The sequence below is a fragment of the Desmodus rotundus genome, chromosome 2 (assembly GCF_022682495.2).
Source record: "Desmodus rotundus isolate HL8 chromosome 2, HLdesRot8A.1, whole genome shotgun sequence".
NCBI lineage: Eukaryota > Metazoa > Chordata > Mammalia > Chiroptera > Phyllostomidae > Desmodus > Desmodus rotundus.
The window spans coordinates 23,078,002-23,095,332 of record NC_071388.1 but is presented as its reverse complement, the minus strand read 5'-3'; the positions used below and the strand labels follow the sequence as shown (position 1 = coordinate 23,095,332).

Genomic DNA, 17,331 nt, shown 5'->3' with positions numbered 1-17,331 from the left:
GAGTGATCCTTTTTTTTTTTTATTCAATAAACAAACATTTCCTAGAGTCTAATTAATTTCAATATATTTTTTGTATTTTATACTATTTTCAATATAATTTTGGGTTCTTACTGAAGACCAGTCTGAAAGGAAGGGGCCTTTTTTTAAAGTTCTCTGTTAACGAGAGTGCACAGAATCATCTGGTGCCTCATGCCAGGGTCTGGAAATTCCTTCTATAGTCTCCCTGCAGCCAGCCCAAGTAGCTCACGCCAAACATATTCCCCTTTCTTCAGAGTTCTTCACCAGAGCTAATGGGAAGCATTAGAATACCCCCACTTTAGAGCTGGTCTCGCTGAGTAGTTCCCAGACCTTAGGGCATGCAGGTCTCCCTGGAGAGCTTCTTTAAATGCAAGTTTCCAGGGCCTCTGAGGATCTTGCAAATGGCATTTGCTGGGGCGAGCCTGAGACTCGGCATCTTTAACAAGTGATCCAGGTGATTCGGAAGCAGGAGGTGGCACAGACTACTTCTACAGACACACCAGAAGAGAGACAAAGGCCACTGGAATCTAGTTGACTTGGCTTAAGTCACAGCTCCACCACTGACATGCTCTGGGACCCTGGACAATTTGGTTGACCTCCCTGTATCACAGTCTTCATCCATAAACCAGGAACTAATCCAGCCACCTCGCAGGCTTGCTAGAAGGGGAAATGAGATGGTCCATTTGATTAAACACCCGACAGAGCACCTGACGCAGAGCAAGTGCCCCAGATGGCGCCTATAGAACGATTACTTCATAAATTCTGAGGCTGTGGTTAAATCACCTGTTTAGTCTTCTCTTTCCTGGATTTGTAACCATTTAGATATCTTGTGGCTCTGCGCTCTCAATTTTTTTCCATTTTCACCTCCTTCGTAAAAACTGAATGCTATGATCTGTGTCTGGCCAGGCCCGGGCACCTCATTATAGTCCTATGCATGGATCTTAATTATTCCCTAAATGGATACACCTCATTGCATGCTTTAATTTCAGCATCTCATTAGAGTGCTCCATTTGCCCACCTTGTTATTTCCCATCCCTTCACCAATGTTCCTTTTTTCCTGCTCCTCCTTTCAGTCCTCACATCCTTTTATGCCCATTTCCTTAGTCATAGTATTAAATCCTTCCTTTTATGCTTGTCATTATTCCCTCCTTTCTGCACAGCTCATTACATCCTTCCATCTGTGAACCTCATTATGCCATTCCATTTTTATCTCATTACATCCTCATCTTGCACATATTATTAGCTCCTCCATTCATGCATAGCACTGCATTCTTTCTCTCTGCTTCTTATCACAACCTGCCCTTTCCACCCTCCCCATTTAATGCTTCCACTTATAAATCACATTACATCCCCCTAAATGCCTTTATCATTACACCCATCCATTTATGCATCTCATTACACCATTACCCATGCACATTTCTATGTGCATTTCTATTTGTACATCTCATTATGGCCCCATCAAACATGCACAAGTCATTATTCCCCTTTCAAATGTTCACATTGCATTACATCCTATTATGTTTGCATCTCATTACACTCAATATCCCTAGGTTTGACAACACACTAACAAAAACAGACAGATAAGTATGTTATTTGCTTTTAGAAAATGAAATATGTTTCTCAGGGCACCTAACAGCAGTGTTTCTTAAACAAGTCATTCATTTCAGAAAGATTTGCATATATTTATCTAGCTAAGAGACAAAAATACACTACATAAAAAGGAGCTTCTTAGATTGCTTTGGTCAAATCATCATCATTATCACTCCTTTGTATTATTTCTCTATAGTTAGTGTAATTACCATGAATTGATTTGGGGCAAAAACTTTCCAAAGGAGACAGCTTAGGGGTCGCTGTCACTTCACAGATTGAGGAGCGCGCTGCAAGCTCTGAGAAATGAAGATATTCCCCCAGACCTGCTGTCCAGGACAGTGGCGGGGCTCAAACTCGGATCCCATGGCCCTGAGACCACCTTCCGTACTCCACACCACTCTGCAGGGGAAACAAAATCTTATTTCTAAGGGTTACTTCTGTCATTTACCCCGCTCTGTAACACTAAGATAGAACTGGATGTCAGCATGCTGCAGGTTTGGTTTCTTTTCTAAAACCGGACAACAGAACATATTTCAAACACTTCACATTTCATGCTTACTTCTTTATCACCCAGTTTGAAGAGCTAGATTTAAAGAGGCCTTAATATGCAGCACCGGCCTACATACACAACAGAAATAAATGCAAAAATCAGGAGAAAGAAATGGTCTTTTAATGACCTTAACCCCAAGGCCAGGCTCATACAGGCAAAATAAAGGGTCTCCTCTCCAAGAGATGTTAGGGGTACCAAGAGAGTCCCCCAACACATGCAGAATTTTTCTTTCTCACAGATTCTAACCCCTACCAGACTCTTTGCTTCACTGAACTGTATTCTCTGCCTCACTTTCATCTTTGTTAAATTCAGAAATAGCTGACAAATTCAGAGCAGTGAAGAAAGATGATGCTCCAACCACAAGATAGAAAAGGTGCTTTCATTTCTTCCTATTAATTCAAATATTTCTCTTTACAAACAGAAGAACACTGTTGCAAATACTCTTCAAAGGTTGGTCTGTATTATTTCCATGAATGTTTTTGAACTGTTTTTTTTTTAATTTTACGTGTGTTATATTTTTTACATATATTTTGCGATATGCTTTCTGTGCTTAAGATTATCTTTTAGAAGTATATCTGTTCATGCAGGTAGAGTTAGCTCATTCATTTTAGCATCTGTAAAATGTTCCATTGTGTAAGTAGACCATGGTTCACTTTATCCAGTTCTCTGCTGAGGGGTAGTTCAACTTACTATGTCTGCCTTGATCACTGTTACTTTACCAATGCCTCGTGCTGTGCTCCATCTGTTGAATGACTAAACGAGACATTTGAAATTCCCACACCATGGGGAGAAATGCCTTCTCTCTTCAGCCCATGGCAGAGTCATGGTAGTTTGATTCCTCTTTGTAACTGCGCCAAGTTACACAGCAATAAAATGACGGTTCTTAAAGTACAACTAGACCCTGGCCAAATGTTGGTATGTACTAGTGTATTAAAAATAATTGTACCTAAAAACAGTGGTCTAATTCCCAAAACCTGGAATGCTTCTTGTAATAGCAAAGGCAATAAAAAGGGGACAGAAATACAATGCTTGCTACAGAAGTCTGGCTGATTTTTCCCATGGTTTGAGAAGCAATGGTTTAAGAAGTCATTGGAGACTGCTGCAAGCCCCTAATGCAATCAAACCAATATGTCTGTGGTCACCAAAAAGTCAGCCTTTCTCAGACATAGGAAAGTATTGTTGGATGGTAATTATTCCAGAAACCTCATGCTGTGCTGATGGGAATGTAAATTGGACAGCCCTTTTGGAAAGCAATGTATCAGTACCTGGTGAAGTTAAGGATGTGTATAATGTTAAATTTTTAATGTCTCAGGCAAACAAGATTTCTGGAGCAGAGCAGATTATTATCATTATTATTATTTACAACAAATAATCTCACCAGTTTCCCTTTGCCTCAGTTGCCTGGGGCAACACTGAGAACCAGATATCATCCTGTACATCGTAGGGTCTGTATCATGGTTAGAGAACCCTGAAAATGTGAATCTGGGTATTTAAATAGGGATGGACAGCTGTTCCCACTCATCTGAAGGAAGGGAAGACAAATCCCTGCTCCTACTCCTACCCTTCGAGATATACCTGAATCTCTCCGGGGGAGGATAGGACTAGTGTCTCCAGCATGACAGCCAGGGATGTCCCCAAATCCTGGGTCTCATCCCTACCTTCAAAGGTAAACTCGTACTTGTAGAGAAGAGAAATCTCTCCAGATGGTATCTCACTTCTAATCAGTCATAAATTAACTTCTAAAGCTTGTGCTGTTAGCCCAGGTCCCAAGTTTCAGTAAAATTTGCTCAGAAAACCCAAATTGTGCAGAAACATTAAAATATTTCCTCTCTAGTCTCACACCTACGTATGATCCAGCAATGCTGCTCTTGAATGATTATTCCAAAAAAATTCTTGCTCACATCCGCAAGGGGACATGTATGAGGATAGTCATTGCTGGCATGGTTCGTGTAAGTGCAAAGGTGGAGGTGCCCTTGGCCTCCATCACTAGGGGAACAGTTAGATAAAATGGGGTGGGTGGTAGATGCACACTATGATATCACTTTGCAACAGTAGAAGCAACTAATAAATACACATATAATACCAGGTAGAGATCCTGAGTGAAACAAGAAATAGAAGGCAGTCTGTGGCATAACATCATTTGGGACAATGAAAAATACACTAAACATTGCTACATATTTTTCAAGAATATATGAATATATTTGTTCAAAGACATATATCAAACTCAAAAGAGTGCAAACTTATGTAAAGGGGAGGTGGAAGGAGTTGGCCGGAAATGAGAGTGGTGTCAGGGATAAAACAGAAAAAAATAAGACAAGAGAGGGGACCTTGCCCCCAATGGAATAATCCCCATAGCTGAAAAGCATGGTTATCTCACTAACTGATTTCCAAAGAAAGAAAAAGAAAGCCCGCCAATGAGCTCTTTCCAATCAGCAGCCTCTGTTGTGTAGGAGCACGTGGTAGTGCAGCGTTGTAGTAGATACTCAATACACGGTCACGAAGTGCAGGCAGCCCCAGTCCGTTAGAAAAAACAATCACCTCAGCTCTTTGCTTTCCAATGTGAAAGGAGATCGTGTGACTGCTGGCTTTCATTGCCAGCCATTCTGGTGACTGACTGCATTTTACTGCTGTCACCAATACAGAAATGTCAACGTTTTCTTGACATTCTCAACATTGAAAATCTCTTGTCCTTGCTTCTACTTTGATTAAAAAAAAAATATTTTGCTGCTTTTAATATTTTTAATTGTATTCGTAAAGAAATTATCAAACACTTATGAAACTTGACTCAGTTTGACACCTTTATTTTCTACTCAACTCACATGCTTATCTAAGCTTTTCTATACACTGCTTTGTGTAAACTCTTGTCATATTTACAGTCCACATCCTGTAATCGGATTATTTTCTCATTATCCTTAGGTGAGTGTGATAATTTGACTTTTTTGAGCCAAATCAAAGATTCTATCATATCTGTTAGTTCTTGAAAGAGTTCTTCAGAACTTCTCTCTGAAATGAATCAAACAGAGGCCAGTGCTTTCTTCCAGCCCCTCAGAGTTGGCCCCACCGTCAGAATTGCCACGACTTGCCAAGAAGCCATTCAGTTCCTCCCAACATACTGGGACTCAAAGGCTCGGAAAACAGTCAGGTCTGTCTCATGACCTCCAGTGATGGTAAGAAGCTTGCCACATTGCCCTCAGACGTGCACATGTACCTAGAGTTCTCCTATTCACCTAGGATAGAAAAGGGAGACGCAGTGCAACATAGCGCATGCGTAGCACCCAGGATGGATACCGAAACCCACTGAGTTCTTCCAGATCAGCTCTCTTGCTACCTGCACTTAGGGCCTGTCTCCCACCTGTGCCTCACCTCCCTCCCACACAGCACAGCCTTCTGCCAAGTTTCAGAGGTCCAACAAGTCCAATTTTCACACTTCACCTCTCCCTTCTCTATTGCACAATTTGGAATACTAACATCTCTGATTTTTAAGAATGGAATTTTTGGTCTTGCAACCAGACCATATATTTTGTCATATGAAACCTATTGTGGTAAAGTATGAACATAAGCCCATGAGGACTGACAAATCTCTCAAATACCAATTCATGGAGACGGATCAGCCAGCTCCACATCTGTCCCCAAGGGTGTAGGATTAGTTTCCCAGTCAGCCCATTCAGTGCATATCAGAAAACTTGGGGAAGCTTATTTAGAAATGCAGGTTCCCAGGCCCAAACACAGACGTATAGTTTCAGGCTTCCAAGAGTGGAACCTGTATCTGGTGTTTATTAGAAGTTTCCCGGGATTCCTGCTGCCAACACCTTCTGAGAACTGGTGATGCAGAGAAGCTGAGAATCTGGAGAACATGAAGTCAGCATGCCATATTGATGAAATCAGCCAAACATTCTTCTTCAATTACTAACATTTTAATCTAAAAACTTGTTTTATACAATTAAATAAAATGAATTCCCATAATACACAGAGAAATGTGGGTATATGTTTTTAAAATAAATATCTTCTGAAAGAGCTTCATGGTCATAGTTGAGCAAACATGAAAACTGAAAACCTAAATGCTACAGTTGGTATAACTTAGAGATAAAGTCTACATGTCTCAATTAGTAAAAATTTACTGAACATCTACTATGGGCAAAGTGCTATACTAAGTATTTTCAGAAGCTACAAAATAAATCAGTCTTCTTGCCAAGGTGCTTTAATCCAGTTGAGGGCCAAAGAATTCACCCCAGACAAAGCTTGATAATAATCCCAAGCAAACACAAATAACCGTGTATCCCAATTTCCCTCTGGAAGCACTACTGTGGATCCAGTGAATCACTTTTCACCTCCTTGGATACAAGTCTGCATCTCCTCTACCCTGTTATCCTTGGTTCCTGACTCCAGTTGCTGTCAAGACTTCATGTTGTGAATTAAAGACAATTACAGTATTTTTCAAAAATTGAAATAAATTTAAAAATTAAATTGTAGCATCAATTCTCTCTAGAGTCCTTTTGCTAGTATATTCATTTAACATGCAGTGTTTCTTATAACACCATGCCCACACATTGTATGTATGACAGTAGAAGCGATATAAAGGTGAACAATCTAAAGACGAGTCATTAATTTTCTTCCCTCAATAAATTTATTTCACACTCCGGACTCTGTGTAGTTAGAATATATGCACTAGGAGTAGCCATCATGACACAAAGCCTTACCATTACATGCAAATATTGGGGATTTTTTTTAAAAAACCTCTTGTTCATGTTTCTTAAAGCAAATCTAAAGTAGGTGCCTAGAGTTGATCCCATTAACCACAGGCACACAGAGCACGTGAGGCGATGCTACGTGAGTATCTGTGCAAAAATAACTTTAGAACAGAATTTAAATGTGCCAGAACCCAAACTTCTCCCAGATGTGTGCGTTCACTGATTTCTGGAAAATTGCTTCTCGGTGCCCTCTCACAGTACGCAGACCACATTATAGCACCCAGAGGCCACTTTGCACTTGTATGGAATCCACAGCGCTGACTCATGCCGTCACTGTCATCAAAATGATGTTGTAAATATCCTCTCATCTTTCCGTGCTGCCTGGCTTAATTTTCCCCTAAGAGGCTTCACACAGGACTTTTTATATAGTTTCCTAGTTCCCGCCCTCATTAGTGATTTTCTTCTAAAACAGGAGGAACTCTCATTTAATCAGCTGCTTAAAAACATCATTTTCCCTCCAGGGGCTTTTATTCCTCTTGCATTAGATGGTGTTTATTAGAAAAAGTGCTTCTTAATGCATACTTACTATGATTAAATATTTTTTTTCCTTAAGTCAGCTGAAATAATTTGGACTTCCATATTCCTCAGGTTTTACTGAGCCATGATTTGGAGTGCACTTGGAAGAATGTGCCCCCTCTAGGCAGAATCAGGGTTTTCTTTGAGAATCAGCCAACAGGGTGGCCTACCCTTCTTCATGGCACAATCTCAGTATTGATTCTGAATGCCACATAACAAATTACCAGAAACCTAGCAGCTTAAAACAATATGCATTTGTTATCTTACAGTTTCCTTGGATCAGGAGTCTGCTTGTGCCTACCTCGAGGTCTCACAAGGCTACAAGATATTGCCTGGGCTATGTTCTCATTTGGAGATTTAAATGGGGAGAGTCTGCTTCCAGACTCACTCAGGTTCTTGGCAGAAACCGTTTACTGGGGTTTGTAGGACTGAAGGCCAGGAACTCTTACTGGCTGTTGGCTGCAGGCCACCTTTATGTCCTGGAGGCCACCCACAGTTCCCTGCCATCCATGGGCAATTCACAACGCAGCAGCTTACGTTTTCAAGTCCAGGAGGGCACTCTCTCTTTGCATCTAGCAAGACAGGTTGGTTTGTGTGTGTGCATGTGTGTGTACACTATGGTAATCGTGGGATTGATGTCCTGTCACTTTTGCCATATTCTTGGTTAGGAGCAACACACAGATCCCTCCAGCACTTAAGGGGAGGAGACTATCCAAAGGGATGAACACCAGGAGACGGAAATTATTGGGGGACAGAGGGGAAGTGGTCGCTCTAGGGTCTGTCCACTATAATCCCACTGAAATGAAATACTCAGGGAGTGACTTTAGACATGAATGATTTGTATTACTCTTTTGGAGTCTGTCTTAAAGGAAGTTTGTAATTCTCTAAACGAGTTAGTCTTAGTGCTCTTGTCTTGAAAAAAAAAAAAAGAAGCCATACAGAAATTCTTGGGCAAGGCCTGGGAAGGCTACAGAACCCAGGAGGGTAAAGAAGATTAAGTCAGAGGAGTGATGACCTCAAACATATCAAGAGGTCACATTTTCAAAAATGTATATATCACTAGTTGTTGGTTTGTGTTTGCTTGTTTTCTGATTTATTTTGCTTTGATTTCCTACCAATATTTAGATCTCTGTGTTTCATCCGTCTCTCTGTTCAAGTTGGCTGTTTGTGCCAATTTCTATGGTTTGTAGAACTACCACCTACCTTCTTCACTCAGTTCCCTTTGCACAACACCTAAATCTTCTGAAGAAGGAGGATTTGTAACCACCTGCTCTTGACTTCAGAACGTGAACACTGCGGCAGAGCTTCCATCTGTCTCAAACTTGTTAAATAACTCCTTACCAGGACAAAGGTGGATTATAGGTAACAACCTGGGACATTCTGGTCTCAGAACAGGAAAAATAAAAGAACTCTTATGTATTATTCTAAGCACTTTGTTTGCTATCAGTGTCTGTGCTGAATGAAAAATTGAACTTAAATTGTGTGGAAAATAGGGAGGTGATTTGCATGCCAATGGCTAAGTACAGACTTCAGAGACTTAGCAGTTTTGAAACTGATATTTATGAACATCTGTGCTTCCCCCATAAATTCTAATGTGGATTTCATCCTTTGAAATCTACAAAACTCCCAGGTGCTTCTTCAGTCTTTATCTTGGGAACATGCTTTAAAAAATTTTTATTAAGTCTCCTTTTTTCCATTAAACACATTTGAAATCACTTTTGTCGAAACAACATTGTGTATATACAAGCCTACTGGAATGCCTGAAATATGCTATTAAACGTTAGCAACTCAAAAATGCTGTATTCAGCATGTGGAGCCTTTGAAATGTCCAATCCAAGAACACGAGCCATAATAGTCTTAATAAAAGATGTTTGAAAGTATTCATTTCTAGTCCCAGTTTATGTCTTTCATTATTCCACATGTATTTATTAACATTTGCTTATATGACAGGTACTTTTAGGTGCTGAGGTTATAACAGCCAATACAACAGACAAAAACCCCTGCCTTCATTGTGTTTCTGTTCCAGTGAATGTAAATGTTCCCTAAAAAGAGATCCCGTTGAAATTCTCATATTGCCATTTGTATAGTCCATTAGTAAACTTTGCACTGGGCCTGCAAACCAATGGTGTCACTCCATTCCCAATGTTGGACTAGACTCTGCAGATGCAACTGTGAGCAAGGCGGAATATTTCTGCCCTCAAGGAGCTTAGAGTCTAACATACTTCTCACTTCTGTCAAGAAATGTAGACCTGGCAAACCAGAACTCTGGGGTAGAATGTGGGTAGCCACTCAAGCATTCTGTACTTTAGATCCACCATAAGCAGTCCATCCTTCAGCTCTTGGACATACTAGGATTTGTCACTATGGGTGGAAGGTAAGTGTGTATGGACCAAAGAAAAGGAAATAAAATCACAGATCAACAGAGGACAAACACCTAAGATGGCTGGGCACGTACAAGTCTAGCAAGGACATTAAATTCCTCTTAGGAAAGCAACCTTTTAAGAGTGCAGTTCTGGCCACCCTGTAGCAGAGGATAAAAGTCATTTACATAATAGGGAAGCCTCAGGAGGACAGTAGAGCTATTTAATTTGGTTAGGCTAATAGTTCTCCATCCATTTACAATGTAATGGAACCTCTCTCTCTAGGAATACATTGGCACAATGCCATAGGGCTCATAAAACATGGGCCGTCTTCTTGGTGTGTCAATTCTACTAACCATTTTGAGGGGGAAAGTTAACTAATTTACTGATAAGTAATTTAAGACATTATTTTCCATTAAGACCAATACAGCCATATTATGGAATAGAATGCAAACTTTGCATATACTTTTAAGATAAAGCAAACTACTAAAACAATACTGGAGCCAAAACTGAAGGATTAAGCCTTCCTCTGTAATTTCCACCAGCCCTCTGCACAACCAACCTAATAAAAATAATTTTTGATATGAATAATTGATTCTCATGTTCATGTAAAGGGTACTTAAAAGACAAATCCCCCAATAGTGTTCCTCTCAACCACACTGCCACTTAGATGTCCCTTCTTTGTAGAAATTCTGGAACTGTGACTAGATGCAAGAAAATTCTGGGCTACTTCAGGCTCTGACCCATCACCACCTACCATGGTGCCCAGCCCTGGGGCCCACGCTCACTGCCCTCTGCATTTAAGAGCACTCCCTTGAAAGAGCTTGAGATGCTGCTCTTTCCATAGTGGACCGAGAGAGGTCTTCTCAACACTCCCTCCTCATCCTTAGTACTAGAACTGAACACTGGCCCTCCTGCTTCGAGGACCCCTTTCCAGTTTCAGAATCCTATGCAGCAGGCACATCAGCTTATGCTCCCTGTGCTTTGTGTTCCTGAAACAGGATCTGGACCAGGTACAGCTCCATCTGGAAGAAGTGAGGTTCTTTGACGTGTTTGGCTTCAGTGAAGCGGCAGGAGCATGGCAATGCTTCATGTGCAACAACCCTGAAAAAGCAACCGGTGAGAGACACCCCCTTACTGCTAAGAATCGTGTGCACCCCTGGGATTGGCAGGGATCTATGAGCGCCACTGTTCCAGTTGGCCCTCTTCTTGCATAAACATCCTCAGTTGTAACAACGCACAGAAGTGGGCCTGATTGCCTCTGCTTTGTGCTGAGAAAGGTATCTCACCCAAGTGAGAGTGAGAAAAAGAAATGTTGAAAGGGAAAGACACATACACCAGAAATGAACAAGAGAAACAATACCTTACATACGTAGCTGTGAGGAAAGCAGGTCTGGCCGTTTTGCCCTGGCACCACCTTAATTTCCACCCAAATGACACAAGGTTTGGAGAAAAAGAAACATTCTGTCCAGAGCTTCTAAGAAATGAGACCACACTTAATGAATGAATGAGCACACTGAATGGGTCATCTGCTAGTCATCCCTTACACTTTTGCTTTACAATTAAAATGTGTAAAAATAATTCCTTAAAGAGTAAGAAATTATTTGAGGAATAACTTCATAGCTGGTTACTCATCCTCCCCCTTTCTTTCTGCCGCCCAAGGAATTTAGTCAACTTTCCTTCCCTAAAAATAGTAATTGCTAGTGAATATGAGCCAAGCTCAGTGCTAAACATCAAATACCTCATTTAACCATCACAAAAATCTTCTGAGGTTAGTATCAATATTATCTCAGCCATTACTTATGGTAAAACTGAGGCACAGAGTAATTTGATAACTTCCCAAAGTCACACAGGTAATGAATTCACAGTGTCAGGATGGGGACTCAGCCTGCCTTCGGGGCCCACACTCTTAACCATTTCACCTTTCTGCTTCCTGGTTACACTGGCCCCACTCTGACCAGTGGAAATTGTTTGGTAATAAGCCTATGTTCAAAAGTTACGCTGTCCTTGGAATATGTCATCAGAGGTTTTCCCTCGGAGAGGACAGAGTTGCCGACACCAATGAAACTGCAGTGCAGACCAAGAAAGCAGTGTTAAAACATGGTCACGCTAAAGCCACTTTGTAGATGAGCCGTCCTCTACTCTAGAGAACTGTTGATTATACCCCTGTACCTGTGCCTTTCATTTTAGAATTTTGTGCAGTTTAGAGATCACCCATTGTGACAAGTCTGTCCTCTTGCTAACTGCCAAGATGTTTAGGCTGAATAGAAAAATAAAGTGTGTTTATTTGGCCTGATGGGGATGTGAGGGGATCGAGGGGAGGCACCAACTAAAATGTGTTACCCCACGGAAAAGGTACGGATGGAAGGAGCTGGCAGTTAAGGACGCAGCCTTTGCAAGGCACAGATTGTTGGCTGATTAAAATCAGGATAGAGCTGATGCCAGAGTGAACACCCCAATTTTTAAGCAGTTAATTTGATCCCTGCCTGGTGGTTCAGTTGGTTGGAGCATGGTTCCGTACACCAAATGTGGCGGATTCAATCCCCAGTCAGTGCACGTGCCTAAATTGCTGGTTTGATCCCTGGTCAGGCCACAGGATGGAAGACAACCGAATAATGTTTCTCTCTCACAGTAATGTTTTTCTCTCTCTCTCATTCTCTCTCTCTTTTTCCTTTCTCCTCTCTCTAAAATTAATAAGAAACAGCCCAGGTTGGTGTGGCTTAGTGGATTGAGTGCTGGCCTGAGAACCAAAGAGTTGCCAGTTTGATTCCCAGTCAGGGCATATGCCTGGTTTGATGGCCAGGTCCCCAGTCGGGGGTGCTCGAGAGGCAAACACACACTGATGTTTCTCTCCTTTCTTTCTCCCTTCCTTCCCCTCTGTCTAAAAATAAATGAATAAAATCTTTTAAAAATTAATAAAAATATATCCTTGAGTGGTGACTTAAAAAAAGTTAGTTCAAACAAATAAGGAATTGGGGAATTGAATGTCTCCGTTATAAACATTTCTAATTTCACCTATGAAAAGAGCCTAAAAGAAATTTTGAGAGCACAGCAAAGTAAGGTGCTTATCAGGTGGCTCTGAGAAGCCCTTCAGAATTTTCATTCCAAGTAAGCTGAGTCCTTGTTTCAATAAACAGTTCATTGAATCTGGCCAAGGGGGGCCTCAGGAAAGGCACTGAAAGTTAAAAACACAAAGTGCTCCTTTAATATATGTTTTCTCAAATTCACTGCCATGCACTTGAAAAGAATATTTTGCACACTCACTCTTTCTTATTTGTGTTTCTCACCGTTAAATATAGACTGAGAACATATAGCAATAAAAATTCAAACAAGGCCAAATATTTTACAGCAGAACATATTGAATCAAAATGTTTGGCCCTGAAACCTTCAGTGTGCTTGGATTTCTTTGCTCATTTCCTTTCGCTACATGAAAGGTGGTTTGAGCCAGAGAGAAATCCTATTTTAAATTAATATTTTCACCAAAAGCTCTTGAATCCCTGAAAAGTTTATATGGGTTGTTAATCTCATCTCCTTATTTTTATATAAGCATATAAATTATGTATTTAATCTAAGTGAAAGGTCTAACAAAACATTGATGGCACACATATTATTAATGGAGATAATATTTGCATTCATGTCCTGCTTGAATTGTAAGTTTAAAGGTGATCAGGACATAGGAATAAATATTCTGTGATTTGGTTATACACAGCTAGCAGAGTACCTGCATCTTATTTTTTATTTATGCAATGCGCATTTGGTGAGGTTGAGTGTCTCCTAGAAGGCATAGATGGAAAAATCAAGTATACTTCCTTGTATATTTTTAGCATGCAATAAATATTTGTTGAGCAAGTGAATGAAAGAATAAAAAATGAATATTAGAAATGGCAAAGCCTTGAATATTAAAATATGATGTTTCAAGATTGTAATTATGTGTTAATCATGTCAAATACATGACTATTCCATACCCAGTACATTTTGAATCTGATAAACGGAGGTTGGTGCTTGTTTCCTCCTTGAGAGAAGTCACCACAAAAAAAAATTTTTTTTTAAAGTTCACTTCCCATCCTGTCTAGTGCTGGACACTGTGCCGGAGTCCTGTTACTGCTCTGGGTTTTATCAGTGCCCACGCAGGGTCCAGACGTCCTGTCGGCCTCAGGGAGGAGGGTCTAAAGAAGTAGGGTTGGAGTCTAGGACAAAAGGCTGAAGACACTGGATTTGAGTTTGTACGTTTGTTTGTTTTTTAAGGTACTGACAAATGATACAAAAATTGTTGTCAAGTATTCATTGTTCCAGCACTTAAAAAATATTTGCAGGGGTGGTAAACACACAATACAACATACAGATGATGTATTATGGAACTGTACAACTGAAACCTACATAATTTTATGAACCAGTGTCACCCCAAGAAATTCAATGAAAAAGTAAAATAAATAAATAAAATATTTGCAGCTATTCCATAAATGAGGAACAAAGCATGAGGCAATTAGAACTTCAACCAGACATCCTAAAATGTGAATGCTTCTTAACAGAGTGTAGACTAAACTACTGGACTCCAGAAATCGACAGCAAATCGGCTGGCTTACACAGTCACCTTAAATTCACTCCCCTCTTCGGGGAAAAGTCTCATCGCTCCACCAAATCCTACTCATCTTCCCACCAACTCCACCATCAACACACAGAAATTCATAAGAGTTTAATATCTGGTAGTCAATAAAATATATTTTTATCCAATTAGGTGCAGGTGAAGTCAGAGGAAACTAAATGCTAGAATAGTGCAGAGGCCCTAAAAAGATTGCAATGGCTGGCATTTATCGTGTTAACCATGTGCTGAACCTCACATGCATTTTTCTCATTTTCTTATCATCACTGACTCCATTTTACAAACGAGGAAACTGAAACACAGAGAGGTTATGTAATTCTCCTAAGGTAACACAACTGCTAAGCAGTAGAAGGAGGATTTCAATCCAGGTTAATTCTCCTGAACCTGAAACTTCAGTCTCTAGGCCACATCCAAGTTAAGGACATGGAATACTGGAAATTCCAAAAACAATTGCTCCATTTCCTGGCCATGAAAAGACCAGCGCGTGGTCTACCTTCCCGACAACTTATTCTAGTTAAAGAAGAGCGGGGGCGTTGCACACTGGGGTGCGAGTCATCGCTGCACGTGGGCAACAGTTCCATTAGACACGATCTCCAGCCCTTCCAATTGCTGATTCAGTTTCTGATAATCATTTTATAAAAGTCCAGAGGAGATGAGAAAACTACTGAAATAACTCAAGAATCCTGGGACTCTTGCCTGCTAGGGTTCATTGCCAATCTCTTTACCCCACAGGAACAGGAGAACGGAGATTGAGCAAGTAGTTTTAACAGCACAGAATTTATTTCTGGAAAACTAAGCAAATCACTTTTATCAGTCGTGCTCATGTCTTAGAATTGCTGGTGTGCGTTAACAGTAAGAATTATTCAGCTGGCCATCCTGGAACACATCTGGCTTTCTCTTCAGTCACATTTTTTAAAAGGACGAGTGGAAACTGGGTCATGACTTTCTCTCATGTCCCTCGAGACATGGGATGCCTTTGTTCTTACACCCTACAAAAATTAACTTAGAGATGGCTCGGTTTTGACGCTTGTGCCTTCCTCTACAAATCTGAGTGTTCCCGAGTATGATTACTCTCTGAGTCATTCGATTTTTAGGTATTGAATGTCATTGTCATAGGAAGTCTCCTTCGGTTATAAAATAAAATGAAAGCATTTTTTTGCCAGACAACCTGCTATCAAGATTCCTCTTTAGAACTTAAAGTCAAATATTCGTGCTGTAAGAGTATGCTATCCATTAATTATATCACATGGCCAGTAGAGATGGTTTCAAAACTATATCAGGATAAGAAAAGCCTTTGTAAGGAGATTTGCTGCTGTCCTTTCCTGGACATCTTCAGTGTGGCTAGATGACCCTCCGTTACAGACACCAATGTGAGAATGGGCTAAATGACCTCTGAGGGCCAGACTGTAGGACACAAATAGCCTTGTGAGTCCATTCATATGGAACTTTTCCATCTAATTTCAGTGTCAGTATTCACAAAACTTTAAAGGTGACCAAAGAAAACCCATTTTGGATTTATGCGACGGCGGGGTTTGTGTTATAATGCCTTCCCTCCCACCATGTGTCAGAACATTGTCGTACATGCTAAATGTTGTTTGAGCACCAAAACCAGTGTAGTACCTGCGTAGGGCGTTCCATGTTTATATACCGTTAGCGACTCCTGAAGATGTATTGATGACGTAGAACCTCGGTTTGTTGTTTAAAGATACTTTGGATAACTTTATGGCAAAACAAACACACACTTAACAGCTCGGATAAGTTATTATCCTAGAATCTTTGTCCTTCTCCCCTCTTTCCATATTTTTTAAAAATTTTATTTATTTATTTTCAGAGAGAGGAGAAGGGAAGGAGGAAGAGAGGGAGAGAAGCATTGATGTGATGAAGAAACACCAGTTGGTTTCCTCTCACATGCCCCCAACCACTAGGGACCTGACCCACAACCCAGGCATGTGCCCTGACTGGGAATCAAACCAGTGACCCTTTGGTTCACAGGCCGGCACTCAATCCACTGAGCCACCAGCCAGGGCTCCCCTTCCCATGTCAATGGTATATGCCTCTCTGATATGGGCGTTCCTTTCTGTTAAATCAGTCTCTCTCTCTGTCTCTCTCTCTGTCTGTCTGTCTGTCTCTCTCTCTCTCTCTCCATATATATATATATATATATATATATATATATATATATGGAGATATATATATATAATCTTTCAAACATACACACACACATGTGCACACACCCCGGCACACGTGGACACACCACTCCCAAGCAGAATAAATTCTCTCCTCTCCGTCCCTTCCATCATCTGCCCACACTTCTGTAGTGTGCACAGCATGTTGCCATCCATCCCTCCCACAAGACAGTAAACTAGAGAAGGAAGAACCATGGAGTATTCCCTACCCAGTGCCTGCACACAGTAGTGTTTAACAAGTATTTGGCAGACAGATGGATGATTATTTCATGGATCATGTAAGTAGCAGGATGACTATGGAAAAAATAGGATTTATTTTGAAATGCAAATTTAAAATCTGACATTTTTCTCATAATTAAAAAAAATCTTACTGAACTTTAAATTTGAATTAACATCTTTTGCAAAATAAACTTTTATAAGGAGAAAATGTTTGCTGTGTACAAGGTTTCAACACTTTATGGATACCCAATTTTGATGTTATATAGAAGATTTTCATTCATACATACACATAGAATCTATAGTATGCTTGCTAATAACATGTGAGCCTCAATGAGAAATACGCTCAGATCAGTAACCTAGCACCCTTCAAGGGTTTACATTTATTTTTCTTCCAACATCACTTTCCTAATCTTTCTGCCTTTCTATAATGGATCAACAGTCTTATCATAATATAGGGTAAAAGTATCGCATAGGCCTTATACTTGCAGCAAAGCACTAGTCACTCTGTGCTTATCTACAAACCAATCATCACGCATGGAAATGT

General features: G+C 40.4%; 1 protein-coding gene across 4 annotated transcripts in view; it reads left to right on the top strand.

The window, feature by feature from the left end:
• Nucleotides 1–17,331, top strand: part of VEPH1 (ventricular zone expressed PH domain containing 1) — a 197,987-nt gene that overhangs the window by 159,785 nt on the left and 20,871 nt on the right. For all 4 annotated transcript variants that reach the window (XM_045197271.2, XM_045197268.2, XM_024560285.3 and 1 more), the window contains exon 12: nucleotides 10,784–10,901. In XM_045197271.2, the coding sequence (XP_045053206.1) occupies nucleotides 10,784–10,901 (118 nt within the window). The remainder of the gene's footprint in view (nucleotides 1–10,783; nucleotides 10,902–17,331) is intronic.